The following is a 27,624-nucleotide window of genomic DNA, read 5'->3' on the forward strand; positions in this document are numbered from 1 at the left end:
GCAGGCTTTTTTCAAGATCTCATAAAAAACAATTTTATTATGCAAAAGTAGGATGTGGGCTAATTCCCCAGCTCCTAACCTGCTGTACGTTTTCCCCAGGGTAAGGAACTTCACCCTCCTGTGCTCCGGAGTCTGTGACCCGGTGCTGTTTCTTTTCCCCTCTCCCCTTTTCTAGGGGGTATCTTTGCTGGCTGACTAATGTTCAAACAAACCTACAGAACTGGGAAGAAACAAAATGAAGATGAGGGCCGTATTGTTTTGAAGGCGGAAGGCTTTGGAAGAGAAGACCTGGCTGACAAATGTCTTCCGTCGCTTTTTAAGTTTCAGCTTGAGTTCTTCCGGACAGCGTGGCAGAAAAGTTTGGAGGGTGTGCACCGAGTGTTTTTGGTCCAAAGCCAAAAATTAAAATGAAAACCTCTGTTATTTGGATCTGAAAAATATTTCCTTTAATTGTACGGATCTTACTGTGAGGAATTTGTGGGCTTCAGAGTCTCACGTTCCTGCTCAGTTCTCCGTCTCACGAGACAGAAATGTTAGAAGGGACTCCAGAAAAGGCCATCAGTCTGTGGGTTCTAGGACCGACTCGCTCAGAGCCAGGTCCCAGTAATGCTCAGTGCCGTGTTTCTTAAAATGCTCCCGTGCCATGTTTTCCGTAGGACATTGCTTGAATTTCATCTCACCAAAGCTCCGCTCCTTTGCCGTGCCCTAAAAGGACAAAGAGAGGGCAGGAGAGCGTCTGAGCAAGGAAAGGGTTGCCTCACAGGCCCTCTAATCAATCCATCGACTGGAGGCTCACCTAAGGCACTAAATCCCCTTTTCCTTCCCCGTGGCATCCCAGTGAAGCCCCGAGGGATTGGTTGAGCGCAACGTGCTAAAACAGTAAACCGTGGTTTACAAGTCACAGCTCGGGAGATGTCAGGAACCAAAGAGAAGGCGGGTTCTGAAGGACCAATCCTACAGAGAGCACCCTCGGTTGGGATCCTGCGGGTGTTTCTCGGTCCTGCCGCTAAAGGGGCATAATAAAAGGCAGGACTCTCTTAGTACGACCAAGAATCACCAGATTCCTCAGTTGGGCCGTAAATATTACTCACCTCCCAAACCAGGGAACATTTGTTGGTTTTTTTCACAGATTCCTCATCAGATTCGTCATCGTCTGCAAGAAAAAGAAACTGCTTAGGGTGTAAGAATGGGGAAACAACTGAAGATGGATTTGTCTATTCAAAAGTATATTCTAAATAAATACTGCATTTTACAAATTGCTTGGAGATATATTTTAAAAGTGGAAGAAAGAGGGAAGTATTTGAACAAAATGGGAAAAAAGATGATATTCATACGGATGAGAATCTGACTAGGAAAATATTAGAATGTGCAGAGATGAATAGGTTAACGCTTGAAATTAAAGAGAAGGAACGATCTGATTATTATATGGGAATTATTTAATCAATGGTTAGAGAATAAATATGAAAAGTGGAAAAAAGCAGGAGTGAAATAGGAAAAAAAAAAGATGGCCTGTCTTTTCCACCGCTTCGGAAGACGATGCTGGCGATGGGGCCTGGAGCATTCTGCCTTCAGTTTCCTTAGGGACGCTATTTCTGCAATCGGTTCTGCGGATGAACCCCCGACCTTGCCTCCTCCTCCTCCTCCTCTACCTGTCCCAGTGGGGCCCTTGCCAGAGCTTGCAAGATGTGCTCTGAGCGCATCACCTTGCAGAGTTGTTTATTTTAAAGTTTCAGCATTTTGGCAGCCCTCAGTCAACCGCTTTTATTTCCTTAATCTCCATAAGCATTTCTAGGCTGGGCCCAGAGCAGAAGTGCCTCACCGTCTCCTTTTGTGTTTGATGTCTGCTCGTCCCATTTTATTCGATGTAACATGAGCCGCTTAAATTTCTTCTGTGCTTTGGGACCTTTGAAAGAAGGCAGAAAAGGCAGAATTAACAGGCAACATCGCAAAGAGTGATGAAGCACCACTTCGTAAACACAACAACTGGGAGGAGGATTGAACGCCTGATCCTTAAGAAAGCACCTGCGCCAGGTGCTCCCCTCATGGTCACAACCCTAAACTGAGGCCGACAGACCGGAGACACCAATTCCTTGTGCTGCTTTTCAAAACTTTATTTTGGAGTGATGCGTAAAGCGTGTGTTTCCAAAGACTTGGCCTACCCTGACATCATGGCCTGAAACCAGTTTTGTTTGTTAACTCAAAGTTGGGCAAAGTGACGCTATTTTTTTTCCTGCTGCCTGCCTGTCTGCAGATGGACAGAACCTTCCTTTCTATGTTCTGCATCCTTCCCAAACAAAAAACAAAAACAAAATCCAAGACACATCATTGCCTTAATCCAGGTTAATCCCTAACCCTGAATCCCCAACCCTCCCTCTTCCCCCTTCTCCTCCTTCCTGAACGCACACTGGGTCCACACGCTGCCTGGGCCTGCAGGAAGTTTTAGCTCCTAGAAATGCAGATACGTTATACAACCCGGCCTGCTCGCCCATCCGCTTACCTCCTTCTACCACCACCACATTGACATCTTTGTGTAAAACCACAACTCCGGTTAAGTACAATTGGCTGGCGTTAGCTTCAATTTTGAATTTCTTTGCTGGGTTACCTAGATTCCGGACTCTGTGGGCAAAGAAAGGAACAGATCGCATCAGGGAAGAGGCGGCTTAAAGAGAGCAGGGAATTGCCCTCACTTTGGGAAGGAAAGACGCTCACCTGTAAGCGGCTATGTGAACGCCCTGCGAAATGTCCTCCTTCAGCTTTTTCACCTTCTTCGCTTTCCTCTGTTCCACCGTCAGCTTTCGTGCAGCATTTGCCTCCTCGTGAGCTCTGCAAGCAGAACAATGCAGTCTCTAAGCACTCTGGTGGGGTGCCACGGCGAACGGGCAGCTTCAAGATGCTCCTCCCCAGGTTGCCCCAGCCAGACGGTCTGCAGCGGGAACAGGGAGGGGGCTTTTCTGCATTTGCATACCCACCCACCCACCCACCCACCCGTCTTTCAGTTGCATATTTATAACCTCCCTTTCCAGCAACTGGTCTCAAAGTGTCAGATTGTTAACGGAAAATGGTCAAAGGGGTCGAATGTCTTGCGCCCTCATCGGCTTCCCAATCAGATCCTCCCCCAGAATCCTTGGCCACTGGGAGGGAGGGAGGGAGGGTGAAGAGCACATCAGCCATACTTCTGCCTCTTTGCCATCTGTGCTCGGACATGGGCTTCTACTTTGGTTGGATCTTGGACAGCCTCTGTCCCCAAAACTCGCATCAGGTTGGAGATTCTGACTGCAGAGAGAGAAAAGGCAACCAAGGTCCTGGCGTCCCTCAAGAGGCTTCCCCTCCTCCATCAGGCTCTGCTCCAAAGAGGCCACGCTACCTTTTGGCTCCGGAGGGGGCATCAGGCCGAGTCGCACTTTCTCCTGCAGCTCCTTCTGGGCTTCCCGTCGGGTCTGGCGACGAAGCTTCTTCTGCTCTTTCTTGGTCAGGTAAACCCCAAGGGTCACCGGCAGGTCACTGTCCACTGCAGAGTCAGACATGTTATTCCTTCCCCCCCCCGCCTGAGACGGTCAAGGGATTGGGTGGTTCTCCTGCTGACCCTCTGGGGGAGCCCACTGCTCCCGAGACTGCCCTCCGCCCTCCCCAATGGAGCTGGCAGGTGGGGAGGGGGCAGTTTTGAGGAGGGGTCCTGCCTCTGCCTCCCTCAGAGAGGGAATTGGGCAGTTACCTGGAGGGCTGAGCTGAGCCGGATGCTCCACCAAGTTCGTGATGCCAAAATAGTCCTCCCGCTTAAGCAGATCGGTGGCTTTTCTGGAAAGGAAAGGAGAGCCACCCAACTACCAATGTCAACTGGTCCCCTTCCGGATCATCATCTGCACCTCCCCCAAAGCGCCTCTGAGCCACTTACACGTCCATGCCGTTGGGGATGATGTAGGAGTCCCACCACTCCACCTCAGGAATGTCCCCCTCTTTCACCTCCTTTTTGGGGGTGATGAGGGCCAATTTGGTCGAGGTGTGAATTCCCGTCTTCTTGGCAGCTTGTGAGATCTCTGCCTGGAGTTTTTCTAACTGAGCCTGGGGACCAAAGAGACATTTTCAAGGTATGCCAGAAACGCAATTCCCCAAGGGTGGGTGGGTGGGTGCTTCCCTACCATCTCTCCCTGCCTGCCAGTTTATTCCTCAGGCAACTGAAGGAGGATCCCCTCCCTCCCTCCCTCCCTTAGCGGCCCCCATAGTGTCCTACCTTCGTCCGCAGCCGTTGGGCTATTTTTTCAAACTTGCCCTTGTCATGAAACCTGAAAGTCCTCTTTGGCCGCTGAGCTGGGGCAGCAGAGACCCGGGGGTCAAAATAAGTGTTTGACTCCATGTCCTCCGAGGGCTTCTCCTTCAGCTGCTGCTTGAACTGCTCCCTCTTCACGGCCCGGATGTTGGCCTTTAGAGTCGGCATGCGGTGGGTCAGCTCCACCTCCTTACCGGTGGCATCCACCGTGCGGCCTTGCTCGTCTAGAATCAGCGGTGTTGGTTTGCTCTGGTCTTTCAGCTCCACTTTCCTGGGCCAAGACATCCCCAGCACAGCTAGGATTACCATGCAGTTCTCCTGGAGAGACCTGAGCTCGCTGCGCTTGGGCAGCTCAAGAGCCGCCGTACTCAGGAACAGGACCCAACTGTTCACAAATGGCCTATCTATGCGGATCCACGACCAGCCCAAATCTCACACCCTCTGAGGCAGGGGGGAAGCCCCTTCTACCCACTAGGCTCTAGTACCCCCCCCCAGGGGAAGTAGTGGCTGGGAGCCACAGGAAGTGAAGCCCCACCCACCCCCAGAAGGGCTCGACCAGGGCAGGCTGCCTGCCCGCATGTTTCTCACAGCACGCTTACTGAGGACGGGGGGGTCATCGCTCACTTACCGTGTATACGGGGATTGGACGTTGCTGCCCATGTGGCGTATTTCTGCCCTATGAGAAGAAATCGTTCAGTTGAGTCTTGTCAGCTCTCCCCAACAGGCCCCCATTTCAGACACTTGGCAGCCTGTGCAGATACTCACGGCGGTGCGATGCCCATGGCATGCAGGTTGGCCAGTCCCACCATGTTGGTGTTCCCGATCAGTCCTGGTTTCAGTGCCAGCTGAGCCTGGATCCGGGCTTGCAATTCTGCTGCTTTCCGGGCCTTCTCAATGGCGTCATTCATGAAAGTGGCTGCCTGCGAGGGCTGGATGGTGTTCCCGATCGGAAGGCGCTCAGGCGGGGTGGTGGCTGGAGCTTTAGGCTGAGGCCAAGGAAGTTACATTTGGTTTACGGAACTGCTTATGCATTAAGGTTAGAGGCGGAGGGAGGGAGGGAGGGAGGGAGGGAGGGAGGGAGGGAGGGAGGGAGGGAGGAAAATACCTGAGGAGCTGGGGAGCTGATGAAACTCAGCTGTTTCTTCCTCTCCTCAATCTGCCGTGTTGCTGCCTCCATCATTTGCTTGATCTGAAGGAAGGAAAAAGCACACAGTTTCCTCTTCCGCATAGTTTCTTTTTCTTTCCAAAGTCATCCTTGGCTCTTGTGCACCAGACTCTGAATCCCACCTATCTACAGCAACTATGCCTGTTGGTTCACTGTGGTTCGTTTTATTATTGCTGTTTCACGTTGTTCCCTCCTCTTGCTCTTATGAGGAGCCAGGTGATCAACGACCCTGTTACTCAAGCGCAGATTATGCCAAGGCGCACACACACGCACACACACACCCCCGACAGGCAGCCCAAGCGTCTTCCGGACAGGACAGGGCAGCAAACCTGAAGCTTGGTCAGCATCCCTGGGCTTTCGGTGGGTGGGCCGGGGATGACCTCGGGCTCTTCCTCCACCTCCTCAAAGCGGGGGATCCGCCGTTTCTTGACTCCGGAGGACTCCTTAGAAATATCTGAGTCATCCCCAAACACATCCTGGTAAGCGGAACAGAGCAAAGGATCTTTACTGGAAAAGCCTCAAAGTCAAATTCCAAAAATATAAACCCGGGCAACATTTTCAAGAAAATAGAAGTTCTCAGTCTGCTACTGGAAACACCCAACATCTCTTCGAGGAAAGAGGGGAGTTCCCTTCAGCTGAGGAGGGTCTGTTGTGAAAGAGGTGTTTCCCCACCCACCCCCGCTCCAAAGAGAGGCGCAGCAACCCCTTCCAGCCACCAAGGAGATGATATTTGCATGTGCAGAAGAGGTTTTGGGCTGCTCTTCGCCACGTGAAGTTGCAGGTGTTTTTCCACTGCAATGAAGGAATTTGAAGTAATGTGCCCAAGGAAACATTTTAAATTCTCTGAACCCCACCTGCACCCCTTCCAAGGGACTGGATGTGACTCTGCCCACATCCGCCGTACCTGCCCCGACACAGTGAGAAAACAACCGCCTAAACTGGGAGACTGAATGGGCAGTTTCACCGGGTCTTTCTGGCGTTATCCCAACCCTCCCTAGCCCAGTTAATGGTCACGTCACACGGCAGGCTTGGCAGTTGGGGAAGACTGCTCTGCACATTAGAAAGCAAATGAAACAATGTACTTAAAATAGTATTTTAAAGCGAACTATTATATCCTTTTTATTTTACAGAAGTAAAACATTACGAGGAAAGCCCCCGTCAGAGATGCAGGAAAGAGGTTGCACACCTGAGTCTGTCCTACCTCTCTCAATGAAAAGGAAATATAAACTATTCCATGATGGGTTTAAGCTTAGTCTAGAATGAAGAGCCTCAAACTTGCAAGACATGTCAATCCTTTAGCACAAAAGATTAGTCCTCCTGCAAGGGGCAGGATGGGTACAGCACTCCATTCGCAGCCTTTCAGCTTCAGAACTGATCATACAAAATAGAAAAGTGCAGAGATGTGTCTCTTTCGTGGAAAGGAGCCCCCTCCCCCAAATGGAACTCGCATCACCAGCACAGATGACGGGAAGGGATTCTGGGATTGACGGGAGAACAAGAGGATTCCCGCATGTACAAGATCAGAAAGATACCCCTCCCAAAAAAGATACGTTGTGTTAAATGCAGAAATTCTTTTCAGAGAGCACCTTTCATCTTTAATCCTCAAAATATTTTTATCCCATGCACGTGATCCATCAAAGTGCGCTGGGACCCAGCATAAATATGCAGAAAAAGTGGTCTCTCAAAACATGCTACTGAGAAGCTGAAGCAGAATCGGGCTAATTCTTGCAGAGGGATTTTATCTGCAGTAGAAACACTGTGGGGGAAAAGGTGAGCTTTATGCCAATCAGCGTCTCTCTTGCAGGCAAAACAAAAGGGCCACCAACAATCGGCAGAAATCTTCCCTGGTGAAGCTAAAGGATGAGGTTAGACTCTACAGGCCGCCTCCTTCTCCACTTCACGTGGAAGGAGACCAGAGGGAGAGGCCAGAGAGGAATGCCCAGTCATGCCGTACGGCTGCTACTTCCTCCCAAAGAGAATCAAAACGTAGGCATACAAACCATCTGCAAGCGACAGCTGAACCTCCTTCTTCGCTATTTTGGCTCATACTTTACAGGGACGGTTCCTCGTCCAAAATCAGGGCACACCGTGACACACCTACAAGTTCAAGAGAAAAGGGCTTGCCCATAGTATGAAGAGTGTAGGCCCCCGCCGTTTAGTCCCTGAATGCCCCCCGCAGCGTGATAGGACCCTGCAAGAGAAGCCCAGTTCAAAGGGACGGAAGAAATGCAACTGCTCTTATTCCTGGGGTTCCTGGGAAAAGATGCAGATTCCTTTCAGAAGAGAACAGCAACCTGGAGGGCAGGACAACAACTAGTCTTGCAACCGAAGTTTGTGCATGGGGGAAGTCTCTGATGCCTTTGCTTTAGATGCCAGTGATTAAAAAAAAAAAACAGGTCCCGTTCTCCAGGTCAATGGAGATGGGTACAAAATAGCCCCCGGATGAGTTTTTCCCTTCTGTTGTTTAACAAGAGTTCTTCTTTCTCAATTGCTGAACTGGGGGTGGGGTGGGGGGAGCAAAGGTAGTGAAGGGTGTTAAGAGTGGATCTCTTGACAAGAAAATGAAATAGGAGAGAATTTCTTAAAAACCAGTGGGGCAGTGTTAGTTTCTGGAGGAAGAGATGCCGACCAAGAATGAATCATGGGGTTCAGTAAGTAGTTGGCCCTGCCCACCTGAATTCCCCAATTCTATTGGCCCTTGGATCCCACTTGTAGATCTTTGGAGAAACAACTCAAAACAAATTCTGATTAGAAAGACTTTGCGTTTGGAATGAATGATGGGCAGGAAAAGGAATTGCCCACTCTAATTTATACCTAGGGTCCTATTTAATTTCCAGGTACTCAGAAACACAATTATAAAGAAAAAAGGAGCAGCTCGGCACAGTAGAAAGTGTGGAAGGAAGACAGTCTCAAGCACTACTGCCGCTTGTGAAAGGCAAATGACCGACCAGCACCAAACAATGGCGGTCTGAAGCTCCAACTATCAGATAACTAGGGTATTTTTCCATTTCAAAGCCCAGTCTTTGGGGATTGGAAGATAATACGTCCTATAAATTACTACAGCTTCTACGCGACCTCAAGAAAAAGCAGAGGAGGAGGAGACATCCAGAGGTGCTAAAGGATATTAACCCATCTATACAAAACCAGTCAATATAACAACTAGGAAGAAGTTCCACAATGTGGAACTAGGGAAGAAAAAAAACAGAGAAAGACTGGATATAAATCTCAGGCTACTCGCTGCTTCCAAGAAAGATTCTCTTGCAGTTAATTCCTTGTGCCACCCCAATCCAAAAGTTCAAGACAGACCGTAGAAGGAGCTTCTCCAATCTATGAGGCAGGACCCCCGAATTAGCCATAACAAGATGTGTGACAGTAAACGTATTGGAAGCCATAAGCAAAGGATTTCACAATTTTCTGGAAGAGCACCGATTCCTTCTGGGACCGTCTACCGTGCAGTTTTGGTTGCAGAGGTAGAGCCGAAGAGGTTCTCCTGCTATGCTAAGGGAAAGACCTGGCTGGTCACCACAGGAGAATATCAACCAATGGCACCTTCAGTCTGATCCGAATAACCGTGTTCCTTACAGAGCAAAGCACAAATGCCCAGCTTCCACTTCTTCTGGGCCTGTAATTCAATTCAAACAACCATAAGACCACGGTACCCACAATTATGTTGAAGGGGCAGAACATGACTCTATCCAATGCAGATGTTTTGAGGAACTATCCACCCCATGCTTGACCAGTGGCTATGCCAGCTGCAGGTGATGGGAGCTGCCCCCGCAAATATATGCCTTACCGATCCACCTATAATTCCCTGGGACAACCTCTACAAATAATGCCTTCCCCAGCAGACCTCTTTCCAATCCCTGTGATCACGTGCAACAATTTGGGGCCAATAAAATCAGCAGTCAGCCCAGAAGAGCTTATGCATTTGGCGCTTACAGACATTTGCCAGCTTTCTGTACATCTGTCCCGTGCACCAAGACTGTGCCATTTTTCTGTGGGGTTTATGTGCTTTAATCCACGGCCTACATTATTGGCATTCTCAAGTTAAGGTCAGTTTTTCTCAGGTCTAGTCCAAATTAATTTCATATAACAGCAACAGCAAGGATACTCCACAGCTGCTATCGTCATCACCACTGTAAGAGGTTTGGTGGTTTCTGGTTGCAGAAATTAAGGGACAGACCGGTCATGACTCAAGAAGACCACTAAGAAAACAGACCCAAAGGGTACATTTTTCCCCCCTCTAGAAGAATAAAATATAATGAAGCAACACTGCCAGTTCCTGACAACTCTTCCCTCCCCTCCCCCGTCCCAAATAAGAAGATAGCAAAAACAAGCATGAGTTCAGCTCACCTTTAATTCTCTCTTCCGATTTCGGTCACTGTTGGACTTGGAGTGTCGAGAGCTTCGCCCTTCCTCAACGGCTTCAAAAAGCTTATCAACAAACCGCAAGGTGGAATCGTCTAGGAAGGGCTTGAGATGATCTGGAAAAGGGGGGGGGGAGAGAGTAGTGCAGCAGGGCAGCCCAAAAGACACCACCTCAACCCATCTGAAACCAGCGACTCCTTCCCCGAGTTCATCCCAACTGCCTGGAGGGAAGGAGGAGGCCAGGCAGCTCTTTCTCCACCATCGCCCCTTCTTTCCCTCGGACAAGAAGGGCAGCCCGACCACCTGATCCTGTTTCCAGGGCAGCTCAGCGGATGGCCCCAGGGCCGGGAAGCGGGTCCAGCCCGCGGCGCAAGTCTCGCTCCCCGCCACGGGCTTCATCCCGGGTCAGCCAGGCCGAGGCAGAGCAGGAGGGGCCGACCGCCTCCCTGATCTCTGGGGCTTCCCCAGCAGCCCCCCCCCCCACAAGACCTACCAGCCGCCTTCTTCTTGTCCATCCCTTTCCCGACGCAGTTCAGGGCGGCGGTGACCACGGTGGGCTCGGAGAAGCCCAGGACCCGCTTCACCGTCTTCTCCACCCACGGCTTCAGCTCGTCCAGCTCCCGCTTCGAGAGCGCCATCTTGGGAAGGAAGGCTCCGCCGGGCGCTGCGACGGAAAGAGAGTCGCGGCTGCAAAGACCCGAGGGGGAAAGAAGGAGGCGCCCCACCCACCCCGAGGCCCAACTCGTCCCGCCGGGCCGCGGCTCCGATGGCCGCTCGGGCGCTCGCCCAGGCCGGGATTGGGGCCGCCGCTCCCCGCCCTCGCAGGGGCCGCCGCCGCCGCTTCTGAACGGCCAACGCCCCGCTCTCTCCTCCCCTCCCGCCCGGGGAAGCGGGGCCCGAGGCGGCTCCTCACCGGCGGCTTCCCTCCGCGCCTGGGAAGGAGAAGGCCGCGGGTCTCGCGGCAGACGGAGGCGGAACGTCGGCTCTGGCGGCGCGCGGAGCGGAAACGGAAACGGGCCTGACCAGCGACTCCGCCCTCCGGCCCGGGGGCGGGACTTCCTGGAGGCCGCCACCTCTCGAGACGCAACCGTGCTGACGGCCCGCGGACAGCAGGAGACGCACGTGGCTGCAGCTTGAGCTCCGCTCTCTCCCCTCCGCCGCCACCTCGTTTACTGCTCCTCCTCCATGAACCCGGACGCCCCTGCAGAGGCCTCCCCGCCCCCGCCCCCCACCCCAAGGCCAGCACCTCCCCCCCTCCCTCTGTGCGCGTTCAGGATGGGGCGCCGAAGGCTGTGGAGAGGAGGCGGTGGGGGCTTCACAACATGGACTTTATTGAAAGCCTTTGGGAGAAAGAAAGCGAGCAGGAGGCTCCGCTCAGCAGCCGAGCCAAGGGTCCGCGCGGTTTTTCCTCATGAGGAAGTTGATCTTTTTGCCCATTTCCGAGTTATAGATCTTCCGGCAGGCTTCGTAGGCCTCCCGCCGCCTCTTCTGGCAAGGCTTCTCGAAGTAGCGCTTGCGCTTCACGTGGTCGATGATCCCGTCCATCGTCAGGACTCTGTGGAAGAGAAGGAGGACGGGAAGGAGGGACCGTCTCTAGGGAAAGGGAAGATCCGAGGGGATCCGCGCCAATTTGAATCGGGCTGGATTTTCCCTCCAACCTTCCGCCTGACCGGCAGGGCTTTCCTCAGAGTAACCCTAACCCTCGAGGGCAACAGGCGGCTGCTTAAAACACAGGGGCGGTGGGGGGGGGGGCTGAGACCAGAGGGAGATCCCAGCCTTGCCGGGTCTCCTCCGTTGCCGCGGACAACCTGCTGCCATTCAGACGGGACCCATGTCGGCTTCCACGCCGCACTCGCCGTTTTCAAGGCGGCTGGGCAGCAGACACGCACCCTTCGCCTTGACACGGGCGCTGAGCAGCCGCTGGCCGTCCTGAAGGGAGCCAGCCTTCACCCAGCCGCAGCCCCAAACCCGGACCTTCCGCACCCGCCCTGCTGACTCCTCGGGCCGAAAGGAAGGCGACGCGTGTCAAGAGGCTCCCGCCCTTGAAGAGCCCGCAGGCGCTTCCAGGCGTCGGCCGCCGAGTGGCCCGAGCGCTGCCCGGGAGGCTCCTGCGAGGGGCGCCCAAACCCTCGGTCGAGGGGGACGCAGAGGCGGCGGCGCTCCTACCTGGTGAGGACGCGGTAGGCCAGCTCCACGTCTCCGCCCGGGACCATTACGGTCCGGGCGAGGAACTTGGCGTGGTGCGCCATCTCCACCCGGCGAAGCTCCAGAGGGGCCGAGAAGCGCCTCTCGCCCAGGGATTTGGGCGGAAGCGCCCGCCCCGCCGCCGGAAGCGGAAGCGCCCGCCGGAGCATGGCGCTCCGGTCGCGGTGGCAACGCAGTCATCCCCCCGAAAAGGTTCCGTGAGCGGCCCCTGGCCCCGCCGCCACCGCGTCTCTTCCGCCCCCGCCCCCGGATCAGCAGCCGCGGATCCCTGGCCGTTTCCCGGCGAGTTTCCCCGCTGGCGAAGGGCGCCTCGCCTGCAGCCTCTGGGCATCGCCACGATGGGGGGGCGCATCGTCGCCGTTTGGCTGTGCCGGCCGAGCGTCCCCCTGCGTGAGAAGCTGCCCGTCTCCAGCGGAGCTTTCCTTGGTTTGTCCGGGGAGAAGGCGAGCACACATACACCCCGCGCGCCCCTTTTAAAGTGGCTTTTATGACCTTTTTTTCCCCTCATTAACATCTTAAAATGTTCCGCCCCTTCTTTCGTCAGTTAAAGTTAAAGGGACGTCCATGCACCCCGCAGCCCTGATCCTGCTACCTCGTTGAGTAATGAAACGTCTGTAACAAGCAGCTCAGAGAGCACCAAGGACCCCTCGTACATGGAACCTCCCTGACATGTAACTGATTTCCTATGCAGAGGAGAACTTACTTTTGTTGTCTGATCAGCTTCCCTCTTGCTATTTCCCATGGACAGAAGGCCTCCAATCTGCCCCCCCTCCTTTTAGTAGCTCTCTGATCTGCCCAGGAATAAACATACTAGCATCCCACTGATGACCTCAAAGGACAGGAATTTCCCCGGGATAAAGGGAGACACCAGCAGTGGAATCTGAGGGCAACCTTTCTTTCTGGATTTCGTACAGGATCAAAGCCCAGATAGGGAGCAACCTGCACATCTGCATAGGGCGGACACCAACCAGCATGTATACAAACCACACACCCTTGGTCACACCAAGGACCAGTCCCCCTATAAAACCATGCCTTCCCACCCCATTTTCTCTGTACTCTACCCCAAAATGCAAATCTTTTTGCTCTTAGGAAATGAATCTCCTTTCTCACAGTATACCTGAAGTTTATTTTTTGTTTGCTCTCACGACACTCCTGGCACGTGGAATCCAAGATTATTCTTCCAACACTTTGATGTCTTAACTAGAAAAGAGAATGTAAGGTGGGTCTCGGGATTCCCTCTTTGAATGAGAGGAATTCTTTTTAATCGTAAGTTGTTATTTTCTTCCTGCCTTGGTGCCTTATGGAAGAGTGGCGTGGGCATACCGGGGCCCAGAGCCTAGACCGTATTTGGCCAAGAGCATATAGTTTAGCATCAGATCACAAAGATAAATGTCTAAAGGATGGGGAAAACCTCATGAACCTCATAAACAGCCATTGTGGCAGCGTCTTTATTGAAATTAAAGTACAATTCTGCTTTCTCTTGAACATATGTGAAATATTTAAGTTTTTAAAAAGTTTGTGAAGAAGGGGGAAATGGTCTGCATGTCAAGGGAAATTCATCTTCTGGGGCATCAGGAGCTGCGGCACTTCACAGATTTTCCTATAGACGCTTCACTCCTCTCCAGCTTCTCCCCAGACAAGTGGGGCAGCGACAAAGAGAGGCCACCAAGAGAGGGGGCAGAGTTGCTTGCTGTCAGGACGCCAGGCAAGCTTTGACAGCGAGGTGGCTCCCCTGAGCCGGAGAACAACATGCCAGGAGGACAGCCATGTTCCAGAGTCTTGGAAGCAGCCTGTGTAAACATAACCTTTTGCAGAAAGAAAACCACTCCACAATTGCTCGCGTTTGGCCCCAGCAAGATCTGCCCAAGCACAGAGTTCATCTGACTGAAGTCTACTTGTCCCAAGAGAGGGTTCAAGGGCAACGTGTGAATCCAGGACAGGTTCAGAGCAGGGCCATTGCCCATGGGCACCGGTTCTCCCTGCCGAGTGCCAACATCATGGTCTTCTAAGGAAGAGAGGTCTGAGAAAGGCTTCAGCATGTCATCTTGGATGGGCGTGCTTCTGCTTCCCATGATTTGGTCTTCTACACAGCGGGACTGCGAGAAATGGTGAGAAATCAAGCCGAGTGTAAGGATCCCCAAGAACCCCTTCAACAGGATAGCAATAGCATTTAGACTTAGATACCGCTTCACAATGCTTTACCTAAGTGATTTACAGAGTCAGCCTACTGCCCCCAACAATCTGGGTCCTCATTTTACCCACTTCAAGGATGGAAGGCTGACTCAACCTTGAGTTGGTCAGGATCAAACTGCCGAACTGCTGGTAGTCAGAATTACCCTGCAATACTGCATTGTAACCACTGCGCCACCAGGATGCAAGTCACAACACAAAAGAGCGGCTAAGCATCCCTCCTGGAAGTGAGGCAGGCCCCAATCCTGAGGTTTTATCAATTGGCAGCATTCATGAAATTAACTTCTGGGTTCTTTATTTTCTATGTCAAGAACAGTCAGTGGGGACTGAGTCCCTTAGGATCATGACCATTCATGCAAAACTTGCTTTGCACACACGAGACTGGGGGCTATCAAGAGGTTTCCTCAGCAAGGCTTCCTCCAGAGGTGTCAGACCACAATGCCCATTTCTCTGAGGAAGCACAGGATGTGGTTTGGATCCATCCAACATGGCCAAAGAGAACATGGGGTGAGACAAGGGCAAAAGGTTGCCCAGAGTTGTAGATGAGCAGCAAATAAATTTAATCCATCCATCCATCCAATCAAATCCCGTGGCTAAATCAACTTTTTTGAAACAGGCCAGGAACATTATTGTCCAGGATCAGGAGGTGTTAATAGGGGAAGCATTATTAACTTAGACTATACAGAATAGTGAGAATCCAAGGAAAGCCGGGCAGGTGTAATCAACTGGACAAAGAAACACAAACGCTCCCACCACTCCTACAAGTTCCAGAGAGGAAAGAAAAAACAAACGACAGCCCTCTCTGTACAGAAAGGAGAGATCACCCCAGAGAAAGCCATCCAGGCCCTACAGGTCAGGTCAAGTGTTTACATATGTACAATAATGTCAGTGCGTTATGGGCAGAATCCAGCCACGTCAGGTGGAACAAAGGGATCTTGGCACTCACCTTTGCTGCCTCACACGGCCCCCTGGCTGACACACTGTAGCTGGCCTGGGAGTCCTTCAAGGGGATGTGAGGGAACCAGATCTTGAGCATCTTTTCCACCTGCAACAGGATGCCCAGGTATCGCTCCCTGGAGGCCAAGGGGAAATGAAGCCACGCACACATAAACATATGCAATGGAGGCTTCCAGGTTCTTCTAAATCTACACACGAGGAAAGCTACAGCACTGTTTTTAAAGGCTCTTCCCTTGCAAAATGCAGTCCAGAGGGGGCTGACAAGGCAAGTCTCAGAACTGCAATAGCACAGTGGGAGACGTTTAAGGCATCTGGCTAAGTTAGGGGGCTTGAGCAGCCCTGGCCAAAAAAGGAGATCCTTACCCCATCTGAGGCTTCTGAAGGACACCAATGATCCGCTGGATCCGATCCATGGCCACGCTCTGCTGGAAACTGCTTAGACCTGCAAGGCGTCAAAACAGGAAGCTCCATAAACGTGGCTGCTAGAATTGGATGGATTAGAACGACAGATCTCAAACCATTCCCCCCACTGCCTGCTGCCTAGAATCGGACTGCACCGGTGAAAGGGTGATGGGCAGGCCGTCATCTCTTCAGTTCTCTATGACTTGACCACATTGATTGTTAATTCCAACACCCACCTGTCTGTAGAAGGGGACTTCAAGGGGGGGGAGGGGGCAAGAAAAGCAAAGAAGAGACCATCCATTTTCGAAGCTCTGGTTGTAAAGGGGAAGTGACTGATCTCCAAGACAACCTGCTGGGCTGTGTGTAAGAACTCGGTGCTTCAGAGGCTTCTGAACTACAATGGGATGCCCCCCACCCCACCCCAAGCTTCTCTATGAAGGGCCCGCTGTAATGGGAATATTGGAATCAAAGTGGCCAGTATCATGTATCTCCATGGCTGCATCCAACAGGGTTCTCCTTCCAGGTACCCAGGCCACACTTGCAGCTTGCTAAGTCCCCGGTTGCCAGGGTGTCCAGCCCACTTCGCTCCCATCAAGGCACCCAGCCAGGTGCACCTGCTGCTCCTAACCTTGGTCAAAGCAGCCCATTTTCAAGCGATTCAGAAGCTCCGACAGGGGCCGGACAAAGCCTTGGAGTTCCCAGCACTGTAAACATGGAGCACAAGGGTGTGAAGTATGAAAAGCTGCACAACAAGATTTTAAAGTTAAAAAAAAGAATCTGGGGATGAACAGAAGACTACAATTGATGTTTCTTCCTGCATCTGTTGCATGCTTTCTTATAAAACAATGCAGGCGGAGCCACTGTCTAGGTCAACAGGGGCACTGTGGCCATGAGGTTACCACCTATCTGCAGCCTGAGCCCAAAGGGCCACTCTACTAGCAGAACTCCCACTCTAAGCTGTCTTGTCCAAGCCACCTCCAAAGTCTTAAGGTGAACTGACTGAACAACGCCGCCTCCTTATCAAACCAGACAGCCATGTGGCCTCCACTGTTCTGCCGAGTGAAAACAATCCTTTTCAGCCTGGTGACGATTGCTCATCAAATCCCCAGCAGATTCTTCCCTTTCACCCGTAAAAGGAAGGAGCCGTGGGCTAACCATCAGACCATCCAGGAGTCTCTTGGTGGGTCTACTTTCACAGAGAGAGCTCTCCCAGTCCCTAGTTGGTCATCCTCCCTCCGGGGCTGCCAGTGGACTCACCTTTTGTGCAAAGGCTTGGTCCCCTTCCGTCCGACAGGAAGAGCAGCACAGGGTCTTTTCCGCTACCGTTTCCTTCCTCCGCTGCCTCTTTATCCCAGGCGATGGCACAGATGCTGCGGGGCACAGAGGGGGCCGGCTGCCTCCTGTGGCGCTGCTCTGGCGCTTACAACCACCACTACCCTCGGCCCTCTTTCGCTTCACCCTCTGCCCAGGCAGGCTTCCGTTTGGACTGACCTGGAGACTACGGAGTGTCTCCTTGGGACCCTCTGGGTCATGGAGGCAGGCAGAGCCAGGAGGCTGCAATCCAAGGGGCCGCTTGGGTCCCTGACCAGAGAGACCTGGCAAGAGGAGGAATCCTGAGCCCTGGAGGCAACGGTGTCTCGGCAGCCTCACCTCCTTCCCATCATCCAGAACGAAGATTCTGAAGTTCCCCTTTGGGGACACGAGCTGCTCTTCCTCCTCTTCGCTGGTGGCACTTTCCACCGAATGGAAAGACTCCCCGGAAGAGAGGCTTCTTTTGTCCGTGTCATCCATGGATTCTCTTGATTGCTAAAAGAGAGGGAGGGGGTGTCCATCAGCCTGGCTTCCCTCTGCAGGCACTTAGACAAGAAAGCATTTACGGGTTGCTCTTTCCACAAGACATTCCCACCCACCCACCCCGTTCTCTTTCTGGAACTGAGAGCCCCCCTCCTGTTCCTTTAAGCAGCAGCATCACTCAAGGCTGCAGGGGACAGAAGCCCCCATGCTGGCTCCGTTGAGCCACGGAACAGAACCTCCAGAAGAGAGCATTTCTGGCCATTGGGTCAGCACTGCAGCCCAGCCAAGCAGCTCCCAGGCCTGGCCGCTTCCAGGCCCTGCAGAGTTCGATATGCCAGTGTTCTGCACCCTCCTCCCAGGGGAAAGCCTTCTCCGTTCTCAGGGAAAGGCGTTGCATCTCCATTTCCGGTGAGAAAGCAGAGGAAACAGGGTGGATTTGTTGGAGCTGCTCCAGGTCGCCCGTCCGCCGCCGCCGCCGCCGCCGCCGCCACCCTGAGCGCCAACCGCCCAGTCACCCCGCGGGTTTCTCCAGTGAGGCGCTGGAAGCCAGGTCTTCGGAGGGCCAACCCCGCAGACGGTGGGTGCGCTGCCCGTCGGGCTGGTGCTGAACAGCCACAAAGGGCGCAAGCACCGAAAGGCCCGGAAGCCCTTGAGCGGCCCCAGCGGCAGTCCGCGAAATTCGCGGGTGGTGCGAAGCCAACGAAACGTCGAAGGCAGATCGAGGCCCCCGTTGCCCCAACGGCCACCGCACCCGAAAGGACTCGGAAGCCGCCTCCGCACAGTTCGGGGGCGTCTCTGGCCAGGAAACCCACCTCCCTCCCCCCGGCCTCGCAGGAGCTCTCCAGGCCAGCTCCAGAGCCGCCTTGGCCAAGGTCTGACGCTGCGTTCCGAAGTCCCGAGCTCGCCCTGCCGCCGGCTCCAAAAGGCAAAGGAGCCGAAGCCGGGATTGACTTCCTGCCCCCTCGCCCAGCCTGCGACCCCGCTCGCCCAGCGGTCCCACGCGAACCCGCTCCCGCTCCCTCCCCGGAAGAAAGAAAGCGCCGGTCGCTCCCCAAAGGCAAGGGCAGCCGCCACCCTCCAGACGGGACCGCCGCACTCTGCACATGGCCCGGAGGGGGTCGCCCCTGTCCCGCCCGCCTCGCTTTGCGACCCCGAACCCCCGTTGGAAAATCTAGGGGGACGGAAAGGCTCGCGCCGCCAATACCCACCGGCTGCTCCGGGCGGCTCCGACGAAGTGCCGGCCGCCGGGAATCCGAGCCCAGCTCAGGGACTGCACCACGAGGCAATGTGCGGCTCCGCACGTGCCCGAAGGTCCCGCCCCTCCTGGCCCGCCCCGAAGGCGCCGCGGTCCCGCCGCCCCATTGGCTGGGCGCCGCCCAACGGGGGATGGGCCGCGCGCCCATTGGCTGGAGGGGCCCCGGCCAGGCGCAGGCGGCGACAGGCGGGTCGCACGGGGTAGCGGCGGGGGGGAGGCGAGTGGGCCGCCCCGTGTCTCTCCGCGCGCGTGGCAGCGGCGTGCAAAACGGCCTCCGCCGGGCTTTCGTTTTGCGGGACTGTGGGAATGGGATCCGCGGCCCGGCTTACCTGGCGGGAGGGTCCTCGGGAGGGAAGGCGGTTCATAACCGGGCCGCTATCGGTGCGAATCGCTGGAGAGGGACGGAGGAGGCAGCGAAGGCGGCGCGATTGGAAGGCGGCGGGGCTGCTGGCAAAGCTCCCTTCATCCGGCTGGGGAGGAACTGCCCAGCGGCTCCATCCCTCCGCCGGCGACCCTCTTGATGGCGCGCTCTCCACACGGAGCAGCGGAGCCCCGTCCCGCCCGTTACGCAACCCCCAGTCGGCTTTCGTGTTCTTCGCCTTCGGGGACGCGCAGTCCCGAATCTGCCCCGAACATCCCGTGATCGTCACCAGCGTTAATCGGGATTAGGCGATTTAGTGGAGGCGAAACCGCAGCGGCGCGAACCTAAGGCGCCTCCATCCGGAGAAGAGAGCAGGAACCCGCCTTCTTCCCAAAGCGCCCCGGCGCCATCTGCTTGAAATGCCCACCAAGCAACCCCTTCCTCTCCTCCCAATACGTGGAACGCTGGCGCAACGTTCGAGTCTAGGCTGCGTTTGTGTTTCACCGAGGGTTACGCTCACACCTCCAGCTTCCCCAATGCCCAAAAGGCCCAGTGGCTCCATCAAAGCCCCTGGAGAACCTGGCTTTAACCTTGAGTAGCAGAGTTTGGGTTCCACAGCATAAGCCAGTGTCCCATGGCTAGGGGTTTGGACCAAACACACTGGCACCAACTGCTTCTTTGGCTTGAGAAATCAAGGCAGGTTCCCCCTTTGTCCCCTTTCCTCCTCCTGCCCCTTCGCCAAAGGGATTGGCTGCCTCCCTCCCTGCCCTGAGGCAAGGGGAGACCTGCTGCTTTGCCTTTCCTGGCCTGGCTGGGGAAGGGCTCCCTTGCCATGCTTTCCCCCCACTGCACAACCTGGCGCAATCAGGCAAACACTGGGTGGGTAACTGGGTCACCGTGACCTGCTCTGTCTCAGGCTGGCAGAAACCCAGCACAGAAGAAGGAACTGGCGGGGTCCAGCCCAAACTGGGGGTGGGGGAGGAGTTTCCTGGGTGTGCCTGCCTGCTTCCCCCCAGGGAAGCAGAATGCCATCATGGGAGGTCTGCTGCTTGTCTTTTAGCCAATCTTCTTTCAGCAAGATAATAAAAGGTCAGTGGCTGTAAGGACCTTTGGCCCCACTGCTGTGGCTCCACCAATTGGCTGCCTTTCCAGGCACCAGCAGCCCTTGTGGTTCTCCCCAGTTAAGCAACAAAGCCTATTCCATGGGGGGGATGGGGGATGGGATGTGCTTAACCCTTTCTCTGCCAACCACTTTCTCTTTGAAATTCAGCTTTTCTTTTATTCTTCACTATTCATTACGGATTAGCAATGCGTACACTTCCTACATCAGAAAAATACATCTACAGAACCTCAAGTCAGCTATTAACTGCCACAATGCCAACAAGCACATTCAGCTAACGTGCGCTATATCCCACCCCAACACCTTCCAGCCAGTCAAGGGTGGGGAAGGGGGAAACATAAAGGTCTGCAGGTCATGAAGCACCAGACTGGAAATGACTCCTGCCCAAGTTCTTAGCAACATTCTGTACGCAGCAACAAGCCACCAACTCTGCTGCAATGAGGGGGAGACTTCTTATAGCAGCAGGAGATGCCTCCCCACCCGGGCTTCCCCAGGACCAGACGGGGGCCTCCGGGATGCCACAACCAAGCCATGGTGCTCAATATGTCCAGACTGCTTTTTGGGTGCAAGGTGAAATGAGAAAGCGGCAACAGCTAAAGTGCTGCGTGTCCATACGTGGAAGCTCAACAGCGCATGGCCGCTACTTCGCCCCTGTCCCTGCCTCTGAGCCAGGCCAAAGCTGTGCCTCCTCCAGACCATCCCCTGGAGCCCCTCTCCCCATGCCTGCCTGAGAGCTCAGATGAAAATAGGCGCCTGTTGCACAGGCACTTGGCTGGCACAGGCCCGAAGGGGAGCCAAGCTCTTCCAGCTCCCTCCCCCCTGTCCAAACACATTTGGGACTCTACAGACCGGTGGACGGGCGATTTAAGGAGTCGAGTCCTCAGCCGCAGGCCAGCTGCCTGGCTTGCCCAGAGCCACCTTAAATGGCATTGGCCGCCTTCTGGCCGGTGTCCAATGGGGACCTCCTGACTCCCCTGGAAAGAGGCAAGCAGTGGGGTGCAGATGTGGGAGCGGAAGATTCCATCTTTGGCCAACCAGAGACTCCTCTTGGCTCAGGACCCGTCCATTTCTTTGGAGTTTTTCTCCCATTCCACCTGCTTTTTCCTTTTCTGATATTCCAAGATGTTGCTAGTTCTCTCCCTCTGGCAAGCTCTTTCCCAAGCCCTGGCTGCAAGTGGGGGTAAGTGGTGTTTCTCTTTTTCCTCCCAGCCCTTTGTTTCTTCCTTTCTCCAGGGGGACCCACTGCAATTAGGCAGCTGGGGGGGGGGGGCTTTCCCTGGCAGAGACTCTGATGGACACAACAATGCAACTACCCCTGGTAACCACTCTGGGTTGCTGAGGCATTTTAATTTTTCTAAAAAAATACGCTTATTTGTTTCTCTGAAAGGCAAGGGAGCCCCCGTTCTCAGACTAATCCTTTGGATGGAGCACTGGCAAAGTTTGCAAACAACTCTACTCTTTTCGCTCTTTGCGGGGAGGAAGGTCCATAGAGAGCTTGCCCTCCTTTCTCTTCTGTTTGGTTAGGACTCCCAGAAGCTGTAGAACTTGCAGTGCCTTCTGGAAGGATCTATCAGCCTTTCACTTGTAAGAATGAATGAAGCTGAAAATACTCTGATAAAATGGGAGAGTAACAATCCTGGAAAACTATTTACCAAGAAGCAGGGGCACTATTTTTGAAAGAAAGTTTCTGAAGAGCCCAAGACAAAGGGAAAGAGTGATGAAAACAAAGTAATAAGAAAAGATTACAATTTTTAGAGAATACAACCATTTGTAATAAGAGAAGATTTCAGGTAGGGAATAAGCATGAGTCTGTCCTGGAAGCCTTGAAAGCTAACCCAGAGGTGCTTTTTCCAAAAGGCAATTGGACTTTCTACAACTGAAGAAGCTTCTTGCATGAGAAGCAAAAATGTTTTATGGGGGGGGAACCCCAAGAAAGTCCAGTTGCCTTTTGGAGAAAGCACAGAGGACCGAGAGGCATTTGAAGGCAATTATGCCAAAGGTTTTTGGGTGCAGAATACTTTTCATCAGATCCACCCATCTGCCTCAAACTCTTTGTCGCTCTACAGCATGATCTGTTTTCCGTGGCTCATGGACTCTGCAGTCTGGGCTGACAACTCCCAAACTGTATCCGAGGCTGCAAACACAAGACCTTCTGGCAGGCCCAGCCGAGTGGAGCTCAAGGGGAGCGGAGGGCAAGGAAATGGCGGTCTGACACCTGCCTCTGCCACAGGGAAGGAGGAGAAAGCACAGGATGAGCTCTCTTTGGCGGGGGGGGGGGCAGGAAGCCACGGCTTCAAGCCAGGTCTAAACAGGGTGCCCAGACCAAGAGAAGGAGGAGGCCGTGTGCTGGGCCAGGCCCCCAGGTCCTCCGAGAGACAGGGGCAACATTGGAGGGATTTCGGCTCTGGGACTCCTCTTGGATCTGGGGAGGAGGCCAAACACACATATTCACGCCACCAGCCAGAATAAATTTAGCAGCAGCTCACGAGCCTTCAGGAGGCGACATGTCTGCTCACGGCCAGCTGCCCTTTTTCAGGGTGGAAGAATTCAGGCTCTTTTCTCCAGTGCATCAACTCAGGTTTCCTTCTTTCAAAAGAGAGGAAGAGGCTACCGCCTAGATAAGAAAAACAGCCCCTTATTTCAAAGGTCTGGTGGGAGGCTGGTCTTGCAGTGCCAGTTGGCAATGCTTTGAGGCCCCTGGAGATTAGCTGCTCTTTCTTCCAAAGCTCCTTTCTGAAGTGAAGGGCAGAATTCCAGCACGGGGGGGGGGGGGGGGAGAAGGCAGGTCAGGATATCGCGCCACGGCCGGGGACAGCTGGAGATGGTGCCCGTTGCATTTAAGAGTGGGGCTCCCACAGACACAGCCATGCCAAGAGGGAGCAACTGCTCTCCTATCCCTGATGGCTGCAAGGTCACTTGGCGGTCTGTTGTGAAGCTGGAGTGGGATTCTCCCCTCGTGAAGGATCTAGCCCGGTCTTGCAGCTCACAGGTGGGTTTCTTTGCTATGGGCTCTTTCTGCCAGGGTGGAAGTGCCCCCGCACCTGGAGCTGTCAGCCAAGAGTCTCTTCCTCTGCCCTTCTGCTGCAGGTCCCCACTGGACATACGAAGGTAAGGAGAAACAGCTACAAGCAATGTCTTCCTCTGCTCATCGGAATTGCAAATGCAACCACAAAGTCGGGAAGGGCTACCCAAACATGCCTCTTCGCTGACAAAGCCTCCCACGGTCCTTCAGGTGCTCCAGAAAGGCCCTTCGGAAGTCTCCAGTTGGAAAAAAAAGGCACTTCCAGAATAGGGGGAGGAAACATTTTATGAGGGGGGAAGATTTCTGCACCCCGGATCCATAAGCCTTTTCTCTTTTTCCAGGCTCCGAAGGGCAGACGCACTGGGCAGAGAGATACCCAGACTGCGGTTGGCAGGCTCAATCGCCCCTCAATATCCAGACAGATTTGGTCCAATACGATCCTTCTCTGCCCCCCATTGAGCCAGAGGGATACCGAGACCCTGGGAGCGGCTCCTTGACCCTGACCAACAACGGGCACACAGGTGGGAACATTCACAGGAGCTGCTGTTTATGGTGCAAAGGTTTGGTTGAGAGGACAGTGCTTTTTCTGCCTCCCTCCCTCCCCCCCCTTGAGGACTAGTAACTCCAGAAGGAGCACCGTACCATAGATCTGCTTTGTGGCAGTGCTCCTTCTCCCCGCTGGTGGCAAGCTGAGGCTCCTTGCTCTCTGCCTCCACAGTGCAGCTCTCCCTCCCCGAGAACCTGCACCTGCACGGCCTGCCCAGCCTCTACTCAGCAGTGCAGCTGCACTTCCACTGGGGCAGCAGCAGCAACAGCCGGGCCGGGGGCTCCGAGCACCTTGTGGATGGCCACGCCTTCCCAGCAGAGGTAAGTCAGCAGCAGCAGCAGCCCTTAAGCGCAGGCAGCCCCGGACAGCCCACTTGCCCCGGGATTGGCCCAACACTCTGCCTTCCTTCTTTGGCCGCGGTTGAGAGCAGAGCCGCAAGGAAAGCCCAGTTCTGCTGGAGGTACCTGGGGACTGCAACACTCAGAATGTTCACCGAGGCTGGCTGGGAACTCCGGGGACTCTCCCATCTGGAAAGCCCAGCGTAGGCAGCCCTCCCCTGGGCCCAGCTCTTTTCTTCTGAAGGAGCCACTTTTCTGTACCCATTTTGCATGGACTGGTCTGGACCCTTCCAATATCTGTAGCCCCCAAATGACTTGGGACTCTGGCACCGTGGATCCCGCCGATCCTTACTCTGTGAAACTCCGCTGTCAGTTGTGTCCCCTCCTTCCTCACTGGTGTGTTGTGATTTCTCTTTCCTCCCTAAGGCACTTTCCCCCTAACAGATCCCCTCTGCCCACGGACTGCAGGAGGAATGGAGCTGTTTTCCACAGTCGGAAAAGCCGACTTTGCTGCCCGCAAGAAGAAATCCCAACTCCACCACATTTCAATAAAGTCACGAAGCTTTTCCTCCCTGCCCTCTAACTCTCTGTCCTCATCCTCAGCTTCATGTGGTCCACTTCAACTCAGAGAAGTATGCCAACCTGAGCGTGGCCAAACACCAACTGGATGGGCTGGCGGTGCTAGGCATTTTCCTGGAGGTGAGTTTCTGCTGGGTGAAGATGGTGCAGTCTAGCATTTCCTTGGTTCTTCCACCCTCCACACTACCCTTCTTGGCCACTTTAGGATCCCCCTCCCTGCTGCCTTGCACCAGGCATTCCTTAGACAGCCACGTTCCGGCCCCTACCGACCGCTGAAACATACAGATGCCACGTTTATTAACATCCTTCCAGAGCTTCTGGCAGGGGAGGCCCAGGAAAGCTCTCCATACAGACTAGGTCACTTAAGCTCTAGGCTCCCCTGCTGACAAAGAGGGACGCAGCCACCACTGGCCTTCAGGGCGCTTTAACAGAAGGCACACCGCAAAGCGCTTCAAAAACCACAACCAGAGGTCGGTGCTCTAAAGGAGGCATGAGTGAGTTCCATGTGGACTTATGTAGCTGAGGGCATCAGTTTCCCATCTAAAGAAGTCTGCCTGATTCCTACCTGATTTGCCTCGAAAATTCCTCTGTGACGGTGCCACAGAACCTTCTTTCCGGAATAAAAACTGCCTCCTTGGTAAACCTTCGCCCGCAGTGCCAAACAAACAGAGTGAGCTTGCAGTTTATTTAATCACCTTCTCCTATCCCTTGATCCCTGTTTCTGTTCTCTGCCCCACATGAAGCCAATTATTCAGCCATAGGCACTCTGCCAGCCTTTGGTGGCCTGGCAAAGAAAGAGAGCCAGTGTTGATCCACAGAGAGAAGTCATTTCTTCTTTGCCTCTGGCAGGTTGACAGTGTGGTGGAGAATCCTGCCTACAACCACATCTTGGACCGCCTGGACAGCATCCTTTATGCAGGTAGAATGTTTCCCCGAAAATGAGACAGGGTCTTATTTTCTGTTGACCCCTGAAATAAGCGCTTGTCCTTATTTTCAGGGAGGTCTTATTGTTTTTGAGGTGCAGGAGGCGACGAGCGTGGTCACCTCATGGCTGCTGCTGTGTTGCAATATTTTCAGGGAGTGTTTATTTTGGGGGGAGGGCTTACTTTAGCCCATGCACTCAAAACCCTGATTGGGCTTATTATCTGGGGAGAGCTTATTTTCAGGAAAACAGGGTAGAGGGTCCTTTGGGGGAGGGAGGGTCTGCAGGGGCTGGGGGGGGGGGAAACAAAAGCACAAGGGGGAGAGTGGAAGTGCTAGCAGAGACCCTGAAATCCAAGCTGGGCTCCCGAGGAGGATCGAGACATGTCACTTTGCAGTCTGCTTCTTTAAACACAGGTCCATTTTACAATAAGGGTGGAAACAAAGCATTCAGGACCATTAATTTCTTGAAAAAATGTGCTGGAAAGTAGATTTTATATTCTCAGCGCTTCTCAGTAGTGAGATTCTTCAGAAGCAAGCACTGAAAAGCCCATCAGCCAGGGAGCTGCCCTGCAGAAAGGCCACCTGCACCCCCTACCCGTTTCTTGGAGCTGGGGGCCCAGATTAGGCAGGCTTCCAGCCTTATATAGGCTCAGGGGTGCAACAGAAAGGCTCCCAAAAGCCAGCCCGGGACTCCCCACTCCCCCGCACCTCTTCTGCCATCATTCTTGTTTTCTCTTTCCATTTTCCCTCCCCCTAAACTCACCAGAGCAAGAAGTCACCGTTGCTCCGTTCAGTGTGCGAGAGCTGCTCCCGGAGCATCTGGGCCACTACTACCGTTACACTGGTTCACTGACAACCCCGCCTTGCTATCAGAGTGTGCTGTGGACAGTTTTCCGCCAGCCAGCCCGCATCTCTGCCGCTCAGGTAGAGCCTGAAAGATGAAGTCGATCATTAAGTTTAGGCAAAGGCTCTGCATATTGGATGGGGGGAGGTGGGAAGGGGCAGGACAGCTGTTGGAGAATGGTTCTCATTATACTCAATAGAAAGGTGGGGGGAGGGCAAATTCCTCTAGTTTCTAGAGGAAAGTAGTAACTGGCTTGACTCACATCTTTTCTAGCTGGAGAAGCTGCAGAAATCTCTTTATTCTACAAAACATGGGAAGACACCCTCCAAATTGCTGGTCAGCAACTTCCGGGTGCCCCAGTCCTTGAACCAACGCCTGGTCTTGGCCTCCTTCCCTGTCGGTGAGCAGAAGCTGATTTCCTGGGTGTTTATGTAGGTGGACTCACCTGTAAAGATGGGGGAGGCTGCCCTCTAGTGGATAAGTTTGGTCCATCACCAAATCACGCAGGGAAAAAAAGGGGGGGATGGGTAGGCGGGAAGGAGGCAGCAAATCTGCCCCAGAACAGCATTTCTCTCCCTTCCCTTCCAGGCCCATCGGATTATTCTGCAGGTGTGACTCCCCTCCGGCCAGGCGGGACTTGCACAGCCAGCTAGCCAAGCTGCAGTGGTGGTGGTGGTGGTGGACGGGAGCCTTGCCAATCCAGGCCTGCCCTGGGGCGGTAGGAGGACCACTGGTTAAAGAGCTGGCCATCATAGGTGGGGGTGGGGAGGGGTTTCTGTCAGTCAGAACTTCCAATAATCATGCCAAGAAAATGGGAAATGTGATGGCAAGCCTGACCACCTTTTGGGAATTCTACAACGACACCTGCTGTGATAGTTAAGTGTTTTTTAGCCGTCAACTTCCTGGCTCACCCCTCAGTTGGTTCACTGTTCTAGTCCTCAAAGAGGAAGTGTATTCCATTTTTAAACTTGGGTTTTATTAATCTCCCCCAGCCCATCCCCTCTTCCACTGTGCTTACCTGGTTCCCTCTTTTCCCTTTCCAGGTGAGGTCATTGCCATAATTGTTGCAGTTCTCTTGGGCTGCCTGGGTGTCTTCCTGGCTGGCTGGATTTTGGCAAAGAGGACCCGGTGAGGAGCAGGTGTATGTGGGACGCCAACCCGGTTCCTGCCTAACTGCATTGCAGTGCCAGGATAAGGGAGATCCCCACATGTTTTGTTCTGGAGGGGCAAGTGATGGAAGCCATCCTACCACCACTCCTCACCCAAGTGGAGTACTGAGAATGTGGAAA

The 27,624-nt window shown here is 54.0% G+C and overlaps 4 protein-coding genes across 10 annotated transcripts; 1 reads left to right on the plus strand and 3 right to left on the minus strand.

Moving 5' to 3' along the window:
• Nucleotides 1-420: 420 nt before the first annotated feature.
• On the minus strand, nt 421-10,857 carry PRPF3 (pre-mRNA processing factor 3). 2 transcript variants are annotated; one of them, XM_081967853.1, is made up of 17 exons: nt 10,711-10,857; nt 10,291-10,461; nt 9,783-9,913; nt 5,759-5,905; nt 5,370-5,453; nt 5,030-5,250; nt 4,893-4,940; nt 4,229-4,535; nt 3,893-4,059; nt 3,713-3,795; nt 3,365-3,508; nt 3,174-3,273; nt 2,710-2,823; nt 2,498-2,616; nt 1,820-1,903; nt 1,092-1,153; nt 421-705 (listed from the first exon to the last, which is right to left on the minus strand). In XM_081967853.1, the coding sequence occupies exons 2-17, from the start codon at nt 10,433-10,435 to the stop codon at nt 559-561; spliced, it is 2,103 nt and encodes a 700-aa protein (XP_081823979.1). In that variant the 5' UTR covers nt 10,436-10,461; nt 10,711-10,857; the 3' UTR covers nt 421-558. The 2 variants fall into 2 exon arrangements, with proteins under 2 accessions (XP_081823979.1, XP_081823978.1); XM_081967852.1 differs by lacking the exons at nt 9,783-9,913; nt 10,291-10,461; nt 10,711-10,857 and adding an exon at nt 7,430-7,526.
• Nucleotides 10,858-11,108: 251 nt separating this feature from the next.
• Nucleotides 11,109-12,124, minus strand: MRPS21 (mitochondrial ribosomal protein S21). The gene is made up of 2 exons (XM_081968417.1): nt 11,964-12,124; nt 11,109-11,352 (listed from the first exon to the last, which is right to left on the minus strand). The coding sequence occupies exons 1-2, from the start codon at nt 12,044-12,046 to the stop codon at nt 11,172-11,174; spliced, it is 264 nt and encodes an 87-aa protein (XP_081824543.1). The 5' UTR covers nt 12,047-12,124; the 3' UTR covers nt 11,109-11,171.
• A 1,312-nt stretch (nt 12,125-13,436) lies between these two features.
• CIART (circadian associated repressor of transcription) lies at nt 13,437-26,395 on the minus strand. 3 transcript variants are annotated; one of them, XM_081968014.1, is made up of 6 exons: nt 26,255-26,395; nt 16,809-17,357; nt 16,180-16,255; nt 15,513-15,591; nt 15,139-15,265; nt 13,437-14,098 (listed from the first exon to the last, which is right to left on the minus strand). In XM_081968014.1, the coding sequence occupies exons 2-6, from the start codon at nt 17,340-17,342 to the stop codon at nt 13,574-13,576; spliced, it is 1,341 nt and encodes a 446-aa protein (XP_081824140.1). In that variant the 5' UTR covers nt 17,343-17,357; nt 26,255-26,395; the 3' UTR covers nt 13,437-13,573. The 3 variants fall into 3 exon arrangements, with proteins under 3 accessions (XP_081824140.1, XP_081824139.1, XP_081824138.1); XM_081968013.1 differs by lacking the exon at nt 26,255-26,395 and adding an exon at nt 18,930-19,621; XM_081968012.1 differs by lacking the exon at nt 26,255-26,395 and adding an exon at nt 18,554-18,763.
• CA14 (carbonic anhydrase 14) lies at nt 20,413-27,517 on the plus strand. 4 transcript variants are annotated; one of them, XM_081968022.1, is made up of 10 exons: nt 20,413-21,261; nt 23,169-23,189; nt 23,445-23,624; nt 23,822-23,970; nt 24,592-24,687; nt 25,417-25,486; nt 26,258-26,415; nt 26,609-26,735; nt 26,924-26,944; nt 27,379-27,507. In XM_081968022.1, exons 1-10 carry the CDS (start codon nt 21,204-21,206, stop codon nt 27,465-27,467), a joined length of 969 nt encoding a protein of 322 aa, XP_081824148.1. In that variant the 5' UTR covers nt 20,413-21,203; the 3' UTR covers nt 27,468-27,507. The 4 variants fall into 4 exon arrangements, with proteins under 4 accessions (XP_081824148.1, XP_081824146.1, XP_081824145.1 ...); XM_081968019.1 differs by lacking the exon at nt 20,413-21,261 and adding an exon at nt 21,997-23,070 and having other exon boundaries at nt 23,169-23,358; XM_081968021.1 differs by lacking the exon at nt 20,413-21,261 and adding an exon at nt 22,001-23,070 and having other exon boundaries at nt 23,169-23,313.
• Nucleotides 27,518-27,624: the final 107 nt, after the last annotated feature.

Source organism: Natrix helvetica (assembly GCF_964273705.1).
Source record: "Natrix helvetica genome assembly, chromosome: 16".
Classification (NCBI taxonomy): domain Eukaryota; kingdom Metazoa; phylum Chordata; class Lepidosauria; order Squamata; family Natricidae; genus Natrix; species Natrix helvetica.